This window comes from Ascaphus truei, chromosome 5 (assembly GCF_040206685.1).
Source record: "Ascaphus truei isolate aAscTru1 chromosome 5, aAscTru1.hap1, whole genome shotgun sequence".
Taxonomy (NCBI): Eukaryota; Metazoa; Chordata; class Amphibia; order Anura; family Ascaphidae; genus Ascaphus; species Ascaphus truei.
In genome coordinates this window covers 104,038,819-104,054,944 of record NC_134487.1, presented here as the reverse complement: position 1 = coordinate 104,054,944, position 16,126 = coordinate 104,038,819, and the positions used below count along the sequence as shown (strand labels likewise).

Here is a 16,126-nt window from a genome sequence, read left to right as displayed (position 1 = left end):
TCCTCCTCTCTAGCAGCTCCGAACCCACAGCTGTCTCCTCCTCTCTAGCAGCTCCGCACTCACAGCTGTCTCCTCCTCTCTAGCAGCTCCGCACCCACAGCTGTCTCCTCCTCTCTAGCAGCTCCGAACCCACAGCTGTCTCCTCCTCTCTAGCAGCTCCGAACCCACAGCTGTCTCCTCCTCTCTAGCAGCTCCGCACCCACAGCTGTCTCCTCCTCTCTAGCAGCTCCGAACCCACAGCTGTCTCCTCCTCTCTAGCAGCTCCGCACTCACAGCTGTCTCCTCCTCTCTAGCAGCTCCGCACCCACAGCTGTCTCCTCCTCTCTAGCAGCTCCGCACTAACAGCTGTCTCCTCCTCTCTAGCAGCTCCGAACCCACAGCTGTCTCCTCCTCTCTAGCAGCTCCGCACTCACAGCTGTCTCCTCCTCTCTAGCAGCTCCGCACTCACAGCTGTCTCCTCCTCTCTAGCAGCTCCGCACTCACAGCTGTCTCCTCCTCTCTAGCAGCTCCACACTCACAGCTGTCTCCTCCTCTCTAGCAGCTCCGTACCCACAGCTGTCTCCTCCTCTCTAGCAGCTCCGAACCCACAGCTGTCTCCTCCTCTCTAGCAGCTCCGCACTCACAGCTGTCTCCTCCTCTCTAGCAGCTCCGCACTCACAGCTGTCTCCTCCTCTCTAGCAGTCCGAACCCACAGCTGTCTCCTCCTCTCTAGCAGCTCCGAACCCACAGCTGTCTCCTCCTCTCTAGCAGCTCAGAACCCACAGCTGTCTCCTCCTCTCTAGCAGCTCCGAACCCACAGCTGTCTCCTCCTCTCTAGCAGCTCCGCACCCACAGCTGTCTCCTCCTCTCTAACAGCTCCGCACCCACAGCTGTCTCCTCCTCTCTTGCAGCTCCGAACCCACAGCTGTCTCCTCCTCTCTAGCAGCTCCGAACCCACAGCTGTCTCCTCCTCTCTAGCAGCTCCGAACCCACAGCTGTCTCCTCCTCTCTAGCAGCTCCGAACCCACAGCTGTCTCCTCCTCTCTAGCAGCTCCGAACCCACAGCTGTCTCCTCCTCTCTAGCAGCTCCGAACCCACAGCTGTCTCCTCCTCTCTAGCAGCTCCGAACCCACAGCTGTTTCCTCCTCTCTAGCAGCTCCGAACCCACAGCTGTCTCCTCCTCTCTAGCAGCTCCGCACCCACAGCTGTCTCCTCCTCTCTAGCAGCTCCGCACCCACAGCTGTCTCCTCTCTAGCAGCTCCGAACCCACAGCTGTCTCCTCCTCTCTAGCAGCTCCGAACCCACAGCTTTCTCCTCCTCTCTAGCAGCTCCGAACCCACAGCTGTCTCCTCCTCTCTAGCAGCTCCGCACCCACAGCTGTCTCCTCCTCTCTAGCAGCTCCGAACCCACAGCTGTCTCCTCCTCTCTAGCAGCTCCGAACCCACAGCTGTCTCCTCCTCTCTAGCAGCTCCGCACCCACAGCTGTCTCCTCCTCTCTAGCAGCTCCGAACCCACAGCTGTCTCCTCCTCTCTAGCAGCTCCGCACCCACAGCTGTCTCCTCCTCTCTAGCAGCTCCGCACCCACAGCTGTCTCCTCCTCTCTAGCAGCTCCGAACCCACAGCTGTCTCCTCCTCTCTAGCAGCTCCAAACCCACAGCTGTCTCCTCCTCTCCAGCAGCTCCGCACCCACAGCTGTCTCCTCCTCTCTAGCAGCTCCGAACCCACAGCTGTCTCCTCCTCTCTAGCAGCTCCGCACCCACAGCTGTCTCCTCCTCTCTAGCAGCTCCGAACCCACAGCTGTCTCCTCCTCTCTAGCAGCTCCGAACCCACAGCTGTCTCCTCCTCTCTAGCAGCTCCGCACTCACAGCTGTCTCCTCCTCTCTAGCAGCTCCGCACTCACAGCTGTCTCCTCCTCTCTAGCAGCTCCGCACTCACAGCTGTCTCCTCCTCTCTAGCAGTCCGAACCCACAGATGTCTCCTCCTCTCTAGCAGCTCAGAACCCACAGCTGTCTCCTCCTCTCTAGCAGCTCCGAACCCACAGCTGTCTCCTCCTCTCTAGCAGCTCCGCACCCACAGCTGTCTCCTCCTCTCTAGCAGCTCCGCACCCACAGCTGTCTCCTCCTCTCTTGCAGCTCCGAACCCACAGCTGTCTCCTCCTCTCTAGCAGCTCCGAACCCACAGCTGTCTCCTCCTCTCTAGCAGCTCCGAACCCACAGCTGTCTCCTCCTCTCTAGCAGCTCCGAACCCACAGCTGTCTCCTCCTCTCTAGCGGCTCCGAACCCACAGCTGTCTCCTCCTCTCTAGCGGCTCCGAACCCACAGCTGTCTCCTCCTCTCTAGCAGTCCGAACCCACAGCTGTCTCCTCCTCTCTAGCAGCTCCGAACCCACAGCTGTCTCCTCCTCTCTAGCAGCTCCGAACCCACAGCTGTCTCCTCCTCTCTAGCAGCTCCGAACCCACAGCTGTCTCCTCCTCTCTAGCAGTCCGAACCCACAGCTGTCTCCTCCTCTCTAGCAGCTCCGAACCCACAGCTGTCTCCTCCTCTCTAGCAGCTCCGAACCCACAGCTGTCTCTTCCTCTCTAGCAGCTCCGAACCCACAGCTGTCTCCTCCTCTCTAGCAGCTCCGAACCCACAGCTGTCTCCTCCTCTCTAGCAGCTCCGCACCCACAGCTGTCTCCTCCTCTCTAGCAGCTCCGCACCCACAGCTGTCTCCTCCTCTCTAGCAGCTCCGAACCCACAGCTGTCTCCTCCTCTCTAGCAGCTCCGAACCCACAGCTGTCTCCTCCTCTCTAGCAGCTCCGAACCCACAGCTGTCTCCTCTCTAGCAGCTCTGAACCCACAGCTGTCTCCTCCTCTCTAGCAGCTCCGAACCCACAGCTGTCTCCTCCTCTCTAGCAGCTCCGCACCCACAGCTGTCTCCTCCTCTCTAGCAGCTCTGAACCCACAGCTGTCTCCTCCTCTCTAGCAGCTCCGCACCCACAGCTGTCTCCTCCTCTCTAGCAGCTCCGAACCCACAGCTGTCTCCTCCTCTCTAGCAGCTCCGAACCCACAGCTGTCTCTTCCTCTCTAGCAGCTCCGCACCCACAGCTGTCTCCTCCTCTCTAGCAGCTCCGAACCCACAGCTGTCTCCTCCTCTCTAGCAGTCTGAACCCACAGCTGTCTCCTCCTCTCTAGCAGCTCCGCACCCACAGCTGTCTCCTCCTCTCTAGCAGCTCCGAACCCACAGCTGTCTCCTCTCTAGCAGCTCCAAACCCACAGCTGTCTCCTCTCTAGCAGCTCCGAACCCACAGCTGTCTCCTCCTCTCTAGCAGCTCCGCACCCACAGCTGTCTCCTCCTCTCTAGCAGCTCTGAACCCACAGCTGTCTCCTCCTCTCTAGCAGCTCCGAACCCACAGCTGTCTCCTCCTCTCTAGCAGCTCCGAACCCACAGCTGTCTCCTCCTCTCTAGCAGTCCGAACCCACAGCTGTTTTCTCCTCTCTAGCAGCTCCGTACCCACAGCTGTCTCCTCCTCTCCAGCAGCTCCGCACCCACAGCTGTCTCCTCCTCTCTAGCAGCTCCGAACCCACAGCTGTCTCCTCCTCTCTAGCAGCTCCGAACCCACAGCTGTCTCCTCCTCTCTAGCAGCTCCGAACCCACAGCTGTCTCCTCCTCTCTAGCAGTCCGAACCCACAGCTGTCTCCTCCTCTCTAGCAGCTCCGAACCCACAGCTGTCTCCTCCTCTCTAGCAGCTCCGCACCCACAGCTGTCTCCTCCTCTCTAGCAGTCTGAACCCACAGCTGTCTCCTCCTCTCTAGCAGCTCTGAACCCACAGCTGTCTCCTCCTCTCTAGCAGCTCCGAACCCACAGCTGTCTCCTCCTCTCTAGCAGCTCCGAACCCACAGCTGTCTCCTCCTCTCTAGCAGCTCCGAACCCACAGCTGTCTCCTCCTCTCTAGCAGCTCCGAACCCACAGCTGTCTCCTCCTCTCTAGCAGCTCCGAACCCACAGCTGTCTCCTCCTCTCTAGCAGCTCCGAACCCACAGCTGTCTCCTCCTCTCTAGCAGCTCCGAACCCACAGCTGTCTCCTCCTCTCTAGCAGCTCCGAACCCACAGCTGTCTCCTCCTCTCTAGCAGCTCCGAACCCACAGCTGTCTCCTCCTCTCTAGCAGCTCTGAACCCACAGCTGTCTCCTCCTCTCTAGCAGCTCCGAACCCACAGCTGTCTCCTCCTCTCTAGCAGCTCCGAACCCACAGCTGTCTTCTCCTCTCTAGCAGCTCCGCACCCACAGCTGTCTCCTCCTCTCTAGCAGCTCCGAACCCACAGCTGTCTCCTCCTCTCTAGCAGCTCCGAACCCACAGCTGTCTCCTCCTCTCTAGCAGCTCTGCACCCACAGCTGTCTCCTCCTCTCTAGCAGTCCGAACCCACAGCTGTCTCCTCCTCTCTAGCAGCTCCGAACCCACAGCTGTCTCCTCCTCTGTAGCAGCTCCGAACCCACAGCTGTCTCCTCCTCTCTAGCAGCTCCGAACCCACAGCTGTCTCCTCCTCTCTAGCAGCTCCGAACCCACAGCTGTCTCCTGCTCTCTAGCAGCTCCGCACCCACAGCTGTCTCCTCCTCTCTAGCAGCTCTGCACTCACAGCTGTCTCCTCCTCTCTAGCAGCTCCGAACCCACAGCTGTTTCCTCTCTAGCAGCTCCGAACCCACAGCTGTCTCCTCCTCTCTAGCAGCTCCGCACTTACAGCTGTCTCCTCCTCTCTAGCAGCTCCGCACCCACAGCTGTCTCCTCCTCTCTAGCAGCTCCAAACCCACAGCTGTCTCCTCCTCTCTAGCAGCTCCACCCTCACAGCTGTCTCCTCCTCTCTAGCAGCTCTGCACCCACAGCTGTCTCCTCCTCTCTAGCAGCTCCGCACCCACAGCTGTCTCCTCCTCTCTAGCAGTCTGAACCCACAGCTGTCTCCTCCTCTCTAGCAGCTCCGCACCCACAGCTGTCTCCTCCTCTCTAGCAGCTCCGAACCCACAGCTGTCTCCTCTCTAGCAGCTCCAAACCCACAGCTGTCTCCTCTCTAGCAGCTCCGAACCCACAGCTGTCTCCTCCTCTCTAGCAGCTCCGCACCCACAGCTGTCTCCTCCTCTCTAGCAGCTCTGAACCCACAGCTGTCTCCTCCTCTCTAGCAGCTCCGAACCCACAGCTGTCTCCTCCTCTCTAGCAGCTCCGAACCCACAGCTGTCTCCTCCTCTCTAGCAGTCCGAACCCACAGCTGTTTTCTCCTCTCTAGCAGCTCCGTACCCACAGCTGTCTCCTCCTCTCCAGCAGCTCCGCACCCACAGCTGTCTCCTCCTCTCTAGCAGCTCCGAACCCACAGCTGTCTCCTCCTCTCTAGCAGCTCCGAACCCACAGCTGTCTCCTCCTCTCTAGCAGCTCCGAACCCACAGCTGTCTCCTCCTCTCTAGCAGTCCGAACCCACAGCTGTCTCCTCCTCTCTAGCAGCTCCGAACCCACAGCTGTCTCCTCCTCTCTAGCAGCTCCGCACCCACAGCTGTCTCCTCCTCTCTAGCAGTCTGAACCCACAGCTGTCTCCTCCTCTCTAGCAGCTCTGAACCCACAGCTGTCTCCTCCTCTCTAGCAGCTCCGAACCCACAGCTGTCTCCTCCTCTCTAGCAGCTCCGAACCCACAGCTGTCTCCTCCTCTCTAGCAGCTCCGAACCCACAGCTGTCTCCTCCTCTCTAGCAGCTCCGAACCCACAGCTGTCTCCTCCTCTCTAGCAGCTCCGAACCCACAGCTGTCTCCTCCTCTCTAGCAGCTCCGAACCCACAGCTGTCTCCTCCTCTCTAGCAGCTCCGAACCCACAGCTGTCTCCTCCTCTCTAGCAGCTCCGAACCCACAGCTGTCTCCTCCTCTCTAGCAGCTCCGAACCCACAGCTGTCTCCTCCTCTCTAGCAGCTCTGAACCCACAGCTGTCTCCTCCTCTCTAGCAGCTCCGAACCCACAGCTGTCTCCTCCTCTCTAGCAGCTCCGAACCCACAGCTGTCTTCTCCTCTCTAGCAGCTCCGCACCCACAGCTGTCTCCTCCTCTCTAGCAGCTCCGAACCCACAGCTGTCTCCTCCTCTCTAGCAGCTCCGAACCCACAGCTGTCTCCTCCTCTCTAGCAGCTCTGCACCCACAGCTGTCTCCTCCTCTCTAGCAGTCCGAACCCACAGCTGTCTCCTCCTCTCTAGCAGCTCCGAACCCACAGCTGTCTCCTCCTCTCTAGCAGCTCCGAACCCACAGCTGTCTCCTCCTCTCTAGCAGCTCCGAACCCACAGCTGTCTCCTCCTCTCTAGCAGCTCCGAACCCACAGCTGTCTCCTGCTCTCTAGCAGCTCCGCACCCACAGCTGTCTCCTCCTCTCTAGCAGCTCTGCACTCACAGCTGTCTCCTCCTCTCTAGCAGCTCCGAACCCACAGCTGTCTCCTCTCTAGCAGCTCCGAACCCACAGCTGTCTCCTCCTCTCTAGCAGCTCCGCACTTACAGCTGTCTCCTCCTCTCTAGCAGCTCCGCACCCACAGCTGTCTCCTCCTCTCTAGCAGCTCCAAACCCACAGCTGTCTCCTCCTCTCTAGCAGCTCCACCCTCACAGCTGTCTCCTCCTCTCTAGCAGCTCCGCACCCACAGCTGTCTCCTCCTCTCTAGCAGCTCCGCACCCACAGCTGTCTCCTCCTCTCTAGCAGCTCTGAACCCACAGCTGTCTCCTCCTCTCTAGCAGCTCCGCACCCACAGCTGTCTCCTCCTCTCTAGCAGCTCCGAACCCACAGCTGTCTCCTCCTCTCTAGCAGCTTTGAACCCACAGCTGTCTCCTCCTCTCTAGCAACTCCGAACCCACAGCTGTCTCCTCCTCTCTAGCAGCTCCGCACCCACAGCTGTCTTCTCCTCTCTAGCAGCTCCACACCCACAGCTGTCTCCTCCTCTCTAGCAGCTCCGAACCCACAGCTGTCTCCTCCTCTCTAGCAGCTCTGAACCCACAGCTGTCTCCTCCTCTCTAGCAGCTCCGAAACCACAGCTGTCTCCTCCTCTCTAGCAGCTCCGAACCCACAGCTGTCTCCTCCTCTCTAGCAGCTCCGCACCCACAGCTGTCTCCTCCTCTCTAGCAACTCCGCACCCACAGCTGTCTCCTCCTCTCTAGCAGCTCCGCACTCACAGCTGTCTCCTCTTCTCTAGCAGCTCTGAACCCACAGCTGTCTCCTCCTCTCTAGCAGCTCCGAACCCACAGCTGTCTCCTCCTCTCTAGCAGCTCCGAACCCACAGCTGTCTCCTCCTCTCTAGCAGCTCCGAACCCACAGCTGTCTCCTCCTCTCTAGCAGCTCCGCACCCACAGCTGTCTCCTCCTCTCTAGCAGCTCCGCACCCACAGCTGTCTCCTCCTCTCTAGCAGCTCCGAACCCACAGCTGTCTCCTCCTCTCTAGCAGCTCCGAACCCACAGCTGTCTCCTCCTCTCTAGCAGCGCCGAACCCACAGCTGTCTCCTCCTCTCTAGCAGCTCCGAACCCACAGCTGTCTCCTCCTCTCTAGCAGCTCCGAACCCACAGCTGTCTCCTCCTCTCTAGCAGCTCCGCACCCACTAACGATATTTTAATTAACTTCATTGTTCTGCTTCTTCTCCCAAAGGCGTAAACAGGGGAAGGGACTTCCATAAAGTATCTCAGATAAACAAAGAGTGAGCCTCCTCAAGATTTACTTTAAACATGCTCGGTAGTCTGTTTTTTTTTTAAAAAGAGGCAATCCAAGCAGCTTAAAAAAAAATTACTCTTTGACAAAGTCCCATCCGGTGCGAAACGTGTTAGAGTGTTTTTTTAATCCTGTCAATGTGCTACTAAATTCAATTTACCCTTGGTGAGTTTTTTCCGGCAGTGCACCGCCACCTCTCTTATCATGCCATGTTTTGACCATAATGATTAATATTTTGGTCATATAAAAGCTGTGTGCTGTTTCCTTGCTCATATGTCCATGTTAAAACTTGGTGTGGTTCCAGTTTTTGTGCAGTATTTTTTTTTATTGAAAGCCTTGCATTACATATATTTGTCAACATTTGTTAAAATTATAAGTGGTCAATATTTCTTTGGTCATAACAGGTTATTTTCCATTTACAGGTTTGTATGACTTTTTATTTTATGTAAAGCTGAACTATTAAACTTTGGTCAAAACATTGTTTCACTTTAACATCTCTTGATCTGCAATACACATACATTTAAATTCATACCTGGGGGAGTAGGAGCTTTGGGGTGTATCCCACCGCATGTTATGAGCAGGAGCCGATTGGAAACGTCCAAGCAGGAGAGGACCTTCTGCACCTGGCGGCTCACCCTCATCTGTCTCTTTGACATGCTGCGACTTTGGGGCAGGTGCAGTAACTTGAAGCACAGCGGCAGACTGGACCTTGCGCTTCCTTGAAGTTCTTGGAGGTGCTTCGGACATCTTTTGAATATGTGGGGAGTCAACACCTGAGAAAGCAAAGATCTCATCTGAAAAAGCATCAATCCATACTATTTCTATACACCATTTGAACCAGAGGGTCCCCCTAAACTCAGACTGGTTATTTCAGCTCTGGAAAGTCTCTGGTTCGTGGGATATGCACAGTTGTTTCCCGATGTCTGGTGGGAACAATACTGACATCCGGTCATTGAGGCTTTTTATTGCTGGACCGAGTACCGTCCTGCAAATATCTTGGGAACGGAGAGATTTTTGGATGAGGAAATAGGCTGGCAACCTGAGACCCCCCAGTTCAGGTTATTAAAAATACAAATACATTCTAGTGGGGATTGCTGCTATAAAGTTGCAGTCCCACATAGCCAGTCAAGATAAAATGTAAACAGTTTCCTTGGCAAGATTATATCTCCTTTCTGTACAGGTCTGACTTATTTGTATAGTGAAACACTAATATGCTTTGTTTTTCTCAGGGAACACTGGCTTGTGGCGTATCAGCTATGTATGTTTATCTGTTTCACCAATAATGTCATCACTGTGACTTTGCAAACATAGAACCGAGCAGAAAGAACAATGTATCTGTGGCTTCGAGGGCTGGCAAACATGCTTGTATTAGACACAATGGAACTCAGCAAGAATAAGGCCGTGCGTATAGTGCTCGCGACGGCGATGCGACGTCGTCCAAAAAAAATACATTGCCACCGCCGCATGCGCTTATATTAAGCGCGACGGCGACAATGCGATGGAGCGACGTCGTGTCGTGAACTTTGGAAGCTGGCAATATTTGATTTTTCAAGGGCTGTCGCCTTGTGACAGCCCCTGAACCAATGCCAGTATGCCGCCACTGCAAAGCGAAATATAACTTGCGCTAGCGTCAACCCGGCCCGGTCGCGGGCACTATGCGTGCGGCCTAAGGAGGCTCAGGAAAAGGTTACAGATTTCAAATGGGATTTTGTGGTAAAATTAAATCTGGCCAAACTGGGGGAACCGAATGACCCTTATCTCTGCCTTGTGTCAAATGTATGTCCCGGATAACCTTTTCTCACTCACCAGAAGCCAAGCGATAGTGCTCCATCCAGTCGTCCAATATGTTTCTGATCTTTCTCTGCAGCTTTCTGAGCTCGGTGGCTGCATTGAAGTCATTGGAAGGGCTGATATGTTCCTCTGGGATTTCAAGTGTCTTTGCCAATGCAACCAATATGGACTTTTCCCACAATAAATGAAACAAGTAAAGCTTCAGAAATGTTGACATTTCATAAGAATAAATTAGGCCATCAAGTTTTTTTTTACTAAAAGAGAATGGCTAAGCCGTGTGAAAAGTGTTAGCAGGGTTGATCATCTAAAATGGCTGCACATCCGCACGCTTCTCAGACGACACAGAAACAAGTTTCTACCTCCTTTCCATAGTAAATCAGAGCATAACATGTCCATTCAGGTTTAATGCACACAGCGGGGTTTGTAACTATTTGTTCTTTAGTTTCTGAAACATCCTAAATACAAGTGATCCTCGGTATCCAACGGGCCCCATTGTGTGGAACGGGTTATGCGACGCTGCATAATGCAGTCGGCTGGACGCATTATCCGACATCGGACCCGCTTATCCAACGCTCACCGCCACAGATTAACATGGACTCGCAATCCGACGGCCCGTTGTGCGCCGGCGGTTTGCGGGATATCCTTAAAAACCTGATCTGTGGGTGGCCCTCGATGACTGGAGTTGGTAATTCCTGGTCTATGTACACATTGAAATGCTGGATTATACGTTCTTGTTGTAGAAAACAGAGGTTCCCCATTACAAACCTACAGGTAATTATATGCCATATTTGCCAGAATAAACTCCTCATAATATATTATTTAAAATAGTTAATAGTGAAACAGTAGAACTGTACTGTCACAATTTAAAGAAACAATAATTTTATTGACCTAAAATGCCATTTTTTGAAATCCGTCTAGTGTATGATTTCCCCAGGACAGCCGCTGTTTCAGCTCGTTACATGAAGTTCTGTCAATGTGTTTGTTGATTTTTAATGGCAAGACGGAACACTAAAGAATGTCTGGAGGAAAAGTTGTACTTCCTTCTGTGTTTCTGTATTATCTATCGTGGGTAACAGATGTGAATTGTTTAGGCTCTGGGACAACTATTCAATTAGTGACAATGACCTGCATTAAAAATGTATAACCATGAGCATGGAGCAGTAATGTTATATACCATGGAAACAAGGAAGCATTGATCAGGAGGGAGGTTATGTGAGGGGGTGCAGTGGGCTGCATTACAGTTTGTGACTTCTGAAGGGTTAATGGCCCCCTGCTCTACGGCAGGGGTGGGCAAATTCAGTCCTCAAGGGCCACCAACAGGTCAGGTTTTCAGGATATCCCAGCTTCAGTACAGGTGGCTCAAACAAATGCTGATAAGATCCTTTGTTTTCTACATGGAAAACAGCTCTGTGCTGCCTGCAAGAGTGGACACAGTGAGTATAAACAGCAGAAGTTGCCATGTGGATGCTCTACTGCAGGCGTGGGGCCATTTTAAATAAAAATACAATCAAAAACCGTTAGGAAAAAAATAAAACCTAAGGTTAGTATTGTGCTTGAAATTAAGCTCAAATTTAAAATGGGCTACATTGGGGTGTGGGGGGGGGGGGGGCAGGGGGAGAAGGTGGGACTGCACCCACCTTCAACTGCTTACAACCAACAGATAACACTGTAGATGCCAGGAAACCCTGGCTCTCTCTAAATGCCGGCTCATTATACCTCTGCTCACATAACTGGCCTCACAAATGAAGCTGATGTGCATGGTTTTCCTCTGCGTTTGAACTCTCGCATTTCATGATCGAGCTGGGGATGGGTAACCAGCACTAGAGTCATTTCCAAGTTTGGTCCCTTGTCATTATGTGATGTACGCCACAGTTAAACCTGAAGGGGCCAGGGGGCCTTGAAACGTTGCCCTGCATTATATTATATAAGGAGTGGCCAACTCCAGTCCTCAAGGGCCACCAACAAGTCAGGTTTTAAAGATATCCCTGCTTCAGCACAGGGGGCTCAATCAGTGACTCAGTTAACGTCTGAGCCACTGATTGAGCCACTGTGCTGAAGCAGGAATATCCTCAAAACCAGACCTGTTGGTAACCCTTGGGAACTGGCGCTGGCCACCCCTGTGTTACAGAATGTGTGCTGACTAACTCACTTGAGCATTTTTTTTAAATATTTTTGTATTGCTGCTGAGAACTTTTGGTATATTAAAGAAGCTGCTTATTTGAGATCAAAAAGAACACGTACTATTTTTTCTCTTTACTTAAGCTTTGTTGGAGTGCTGATCATCTGAGATATGTTTAGAGTTACAAGTATCCAGCGGTGTGGTTCCAAGGACCTAGCACCTTATATATGTAGCGGTCATGTAAAATGCCTACAGTCATCTCTCCTGCTGGCAGTAAGGCCTGGTAAGTGTGGGCATGCCAGCAGTAATCATGGAGGTTTTCCCTCACACCCTGGTGGGGTGCTCTGTGTATGGCTGGGACTGGTCACATGCTCTGACTCCATGGTTAGTGATGTCAGAGGTGTGTCAGCCTCAGAAGCTTACATAAGGCACAGCACTGTGTTCTAAAGTTAGTTGCTGGAAAGTTGCTGGGAAGTTAGTAGTTGTTCTGCTGAGGAAGGAGTTCCAGCTCTTGTCAGAGCTGAGGAAGGAGTTAAAGTTCTATTAGAGTGTCAGTTATGTTATAGTAACTCCATGGGAGGCTGTGTCCAGGGACCTGGCACAGGACAGTGATTCCTGCGGGAATAAGTGAATCCCTGATCTAGGTGACATACCTAACTAAAGGGAGCACTGGCGAGATGAGTGGCTGAAGATACTCCTTGTGGAGGGCAGTTGCCCTGCCGTGTCAATAAAGATGAGTTCAGCCAGAAACCCTCTCGTGTATCTATCTGGAATGAGTGTACAGAGAGGAGCACCACGGAGGAGTTCCTCGCCAGGATCATCCCTTTGCGGACGCAGGGACCCTGGTGAGGTGGAGGCGCTGCACTGGAACTAGGTGAGACTCAGCACACTACCTCAGCTGCCTGTCTGACGGGTTCTCCCCACACACCATCATGCGGGAGACTCAGGAGTCCTGTAGCCAGCAGGTGCACCATCAGGCATATTCACACTGTAATGGGGTCCGGTTAGACCACAGGGGCCAATGTGAGATTGGGTGGGTCAGGCCGGGGCAGAAACACCGTTACATTTGGAGGCGCTGTTGAGATCAGATCCGTCAACAGGACAGGCTTTTAGCTAGGTCACTGGGAAACAGGGAGAGTGTCTGCTGCCACTTTGTGCTGCGTAGGGACGGACCTAGGGGTGGTCAGGGGGCTGACGGGATATTGTCAGTTCGCAGGGACAACCTAGGGGCCTGAAGGGAGTGAGGGGTCTGGAGCGGGCTATAGCTGACCGAGTCACCTTGAGGCAGTGCTAGTTGGTAGGATGCCAGAAGGGACAGCCTGTTAACTTGGTCAGGAGTCCTGGAGAGGGTCTGCGCTAGGCTGACCAAGACAGGTAGACGCCCCAAGTACTGCATGGCAGAGCCAGCCAGAGTACCTAGCCATTCCAGACACTCACCGTAGGGAGCACAGACTGGGAGAAAGGAGTCACAGCAGACACTGAGAGAGTGAGCCTAGCCTGAGGTAGTGCAACACTGAGTCACACCTAGAAAAGGTACACATGTGGTGGTGCATCTGAGCTAATCTTTATTGTACCGGTGTGGTGGCTGCCCCGCAGAGTGGAGCCTCATGTACGACAACTGTTACGAGAGAGTGGAGGAGCCGCGTGGCGCGGAGAACGTAAAATGGCGGACAGAGGCTGATGGGGAGGGCACCCGTGGCGTGCAACCCACTGAAGAGCAGACTGTCGCCGAGTTGTCATTGACCAGGCTGCTCTGGAGCGGAGCGAAGGCCGTGGCTGCCCCATTTTTATCCTGCCTGGGACAGCGAGGGGCCACCTTTGAAGAGTGTGAGGACATTGCAATAATTGGGGGAGAACCCCGTGAGGAGAGCGAACGAATGGACTTTTTGGGCGCCAAAACCAACCAAAATGGCGGTTCCCGCTTGCTAGGGAAACCGCATGGGCCAGGCGCAGAAAAAATGGCTGCTGCAGGACTTGCACAGAGCTGGCCGGGAATGGCGCGAACAGCAGAGCCCCGCCCTGATGGGGGGCATGGCGCGAAAGCTATGGCTGCGCCGGGATGGACAGTGACTAATTCAGCCCCTGTGCTGAGTCAACCGCTTAGTCTATGGGACCCTCCCCTGATTTCTACCAGGGGGAGTGACTTTCAACTATGGCCTGTGGGAATGCACCCACTGGGCCCAGGGACTGATATCCAGACGGCGCCACTACAAAAAGTAGTTCCGGCCGCGGAGGTGATTTACAAAAAAGAAGGGTACCTTGCACAACAAGCTGCTGCAAGGAGAAGGCGGGAACTAGCCGCGGGAAAAGACTCCAGCTCTGAGGAGGAAACTGGCGCGAAAACGCAGACCGCGCCCACCAGGATTGTATTAAGGCCACTGAGGTGGAGGTGTACTTTTGTGATCGAGTTGTCTGAGGGAGGAGCTGGGTGTGAGCTTCCTGTCCCACAGTTGCGAGCTGGTGAACAGGAGAGACCATTGTGCAAAGTGTCTCCCGTAACCAGCACAACAAAGAGCGAGATGGACATTGGGGTATATCCCTATTTATTGCCAGGAGGCTCCCTGGTAGTCAAGGCGGGAGCGGACACAGCCATGCTGACGGCTGAAGCCCCGCGTGCGGCCTGCACCGAACCAGTTGATCCCGGAGAATGGGGATCGCTCCTAATGATCAGAACGGAGCCTGAAGAGAGAGGGGTCTACAACCGCGCTGAGAACCCGGAACCTCACCGTCGGTCCCCTGCGGGAGTGCCACTCCCAGAGTCGGAGTTCGGCTCCTCGGAAGAGGAACAAGCGACCCTAACGACGGTGGTGATGCGCCTACCGGCGGACCACTACAGCGGTGCGGAAAAAGAACCGGCACTTACCTGTGTCGCGGCGGAGCAGAGTCTCGTGTCGTCGGTGCAGAATCAACCCGAGAGGCGGAGTCCCACGGCCGTGGTGACTTGCAGCGCGGAAGGAGGAGAGGATTCCATCCCGAGCCGACGGAGCGGTGAGATACCTCCTTACCCTTCCCAGGCGCCGGTGGTGGCAACGGCGGAGGAAGGCCTAGCCCAGGCCCGAGCGGAGCGGAGAGCAGACCCATCACTTCCGGCGGCGGATGTCGTTGTGGAGGAAGAGATCCCGCTTGGGGATCCATCGCAAGATGGCGGAGTATCCGGTTCCGGTGATGACGTCACTTCCGGCGGAGGTAGCGGAACGACCAGAGAGAGAACCACAACGCCTCGGCGATCGGGCAGTGCTTCCCGATCACCTGTGTCAACACAGAGCTGGCAGGCTGCGAGGAGAGCTGAGACGGGTGAGGCCCAACCAGCGGCACGTCCGCACAATGATACGGGACTATCCGAAGGCAGAGAGCGGGTCGGAACCCCGCGGGTGCCCATTCCCTGTCCCTATGCCCAACCCCACGCCCTAGCTAATGCCCCTGTCCCAGTCACCTGTTCCCGGGGATCATCATCCAGTTAGGGGGTGTCGGAAGGATCTTTGGGGGTTGGTGAGAACCGGACTGGGGAAAGACTGAGCAGTTTTGATTCCGGGGAGGGCTCAAGGGAAGGAGGACAATTGGGACAGGTATCTAAGTCCCGGTGGGTGCCGGAAGAGGAGGATATACCTTCTGGTGAGGCCCCGAAACACGAGAGGTGGTCCAGGCCCCGTTCTGCCGGGACTTCCGGGGTATGCTCCTGGGGGAATACAGAGGAGGGGGACTCACTAGAGCGGGGGCCTGGGATATTATCTGACCCCGTGGACACAGACGAGCCCCTGTCATGGGTGTTGCCAGGGAGGGCAGGGAACGCAGAGCTGACTAGGAGCAGCCGGGCCGAGAGGGCTATTATAGCTAAGTACAAAGCGCCCCACAGGTTGGAGTACCTGTATGTCCCTGAAACCCTCATGGAAGGAGAAATTGAGTTTAAAATGGGTTCCACTGGTGAGGATAGGGGATATGGCACTGATGAGGAGGCAGGATCAGGGGAGAAAGATTGGGATCCTGGCGGGTTACATGAGAAGTGTCGCACAGAGGGTTACAGCATTGCTGCTTTAAGCCCCGTGGACCATGCTGTGCGCAAACCACCGTAAGAGGGTATGGTAGTACCACTAATGGATACTCCATAAGGGAGTAATCCTGGTTGTTATACATCTATGTTAGGATGTATCTGTAATGTTTATGATGGAGATATGTACTGTATTCATTTGTACTGCATTATAAGAAAATTTGTGTGATGTTAATTATGTTTTGTGTTGCAGTGCTTCCTGGCAAGAGGTATCTAAATTTAGGTCCCAGCGAGGACGATGGGATTCACCAGGGGGAGAATGTAGCGGTCATGTAAAATGCCTACAGTCATCTCTCCTGCTGGCAGTAAGGCCTGGTAAGTGTGGGCATGCCAGCAGTAATCATGGAGGTTTTCCCTCACACCCTGGTGGGGTGCTCTGTGTATGGCTGGGACTGGTCACATGCTCTGACTCCATGGTTAGTGATGTCAGAGGTGTGTCAGCCTCAGAAGCTTACATAAGGCACAGCACTGTGTTCTAAAGTTAGTTGCTGGAAAGTTGCTGGGAAGTTAGTAGT

At 54.5% G+C, this 16,126-nt stretch overlaps 1 protein-coding gene across 1 annotated transcript in view; it reads right to left on the bottom strand.

The window, feature by feature from the left end:
• LOC142495218 (uncharacterized protein C3orf20-like) overlaps positions 1 to 16,126 on the bottom strand; it is an 82,209-nt gene that overhangs the window by 33,680 nt on the left and 32,403 nt on the right. The window contains exons 12-13 of the mRNA XM_075600395.1: positions 9,463 to 9,616; positions 8,189 to 8,429 (exon numbers count right to left, since the gene is read on the bottom strand). Coding sequence (XP_075456510.1) covers positions 8,189 to 8,429; positions 9,463 to 9,616 — 395 coding nt within the window. The remainder of the gene's footprint in view (positions 1 to 8,188; positions 8,430 to 9,462; positions 9,617 to 16,126) is intronic.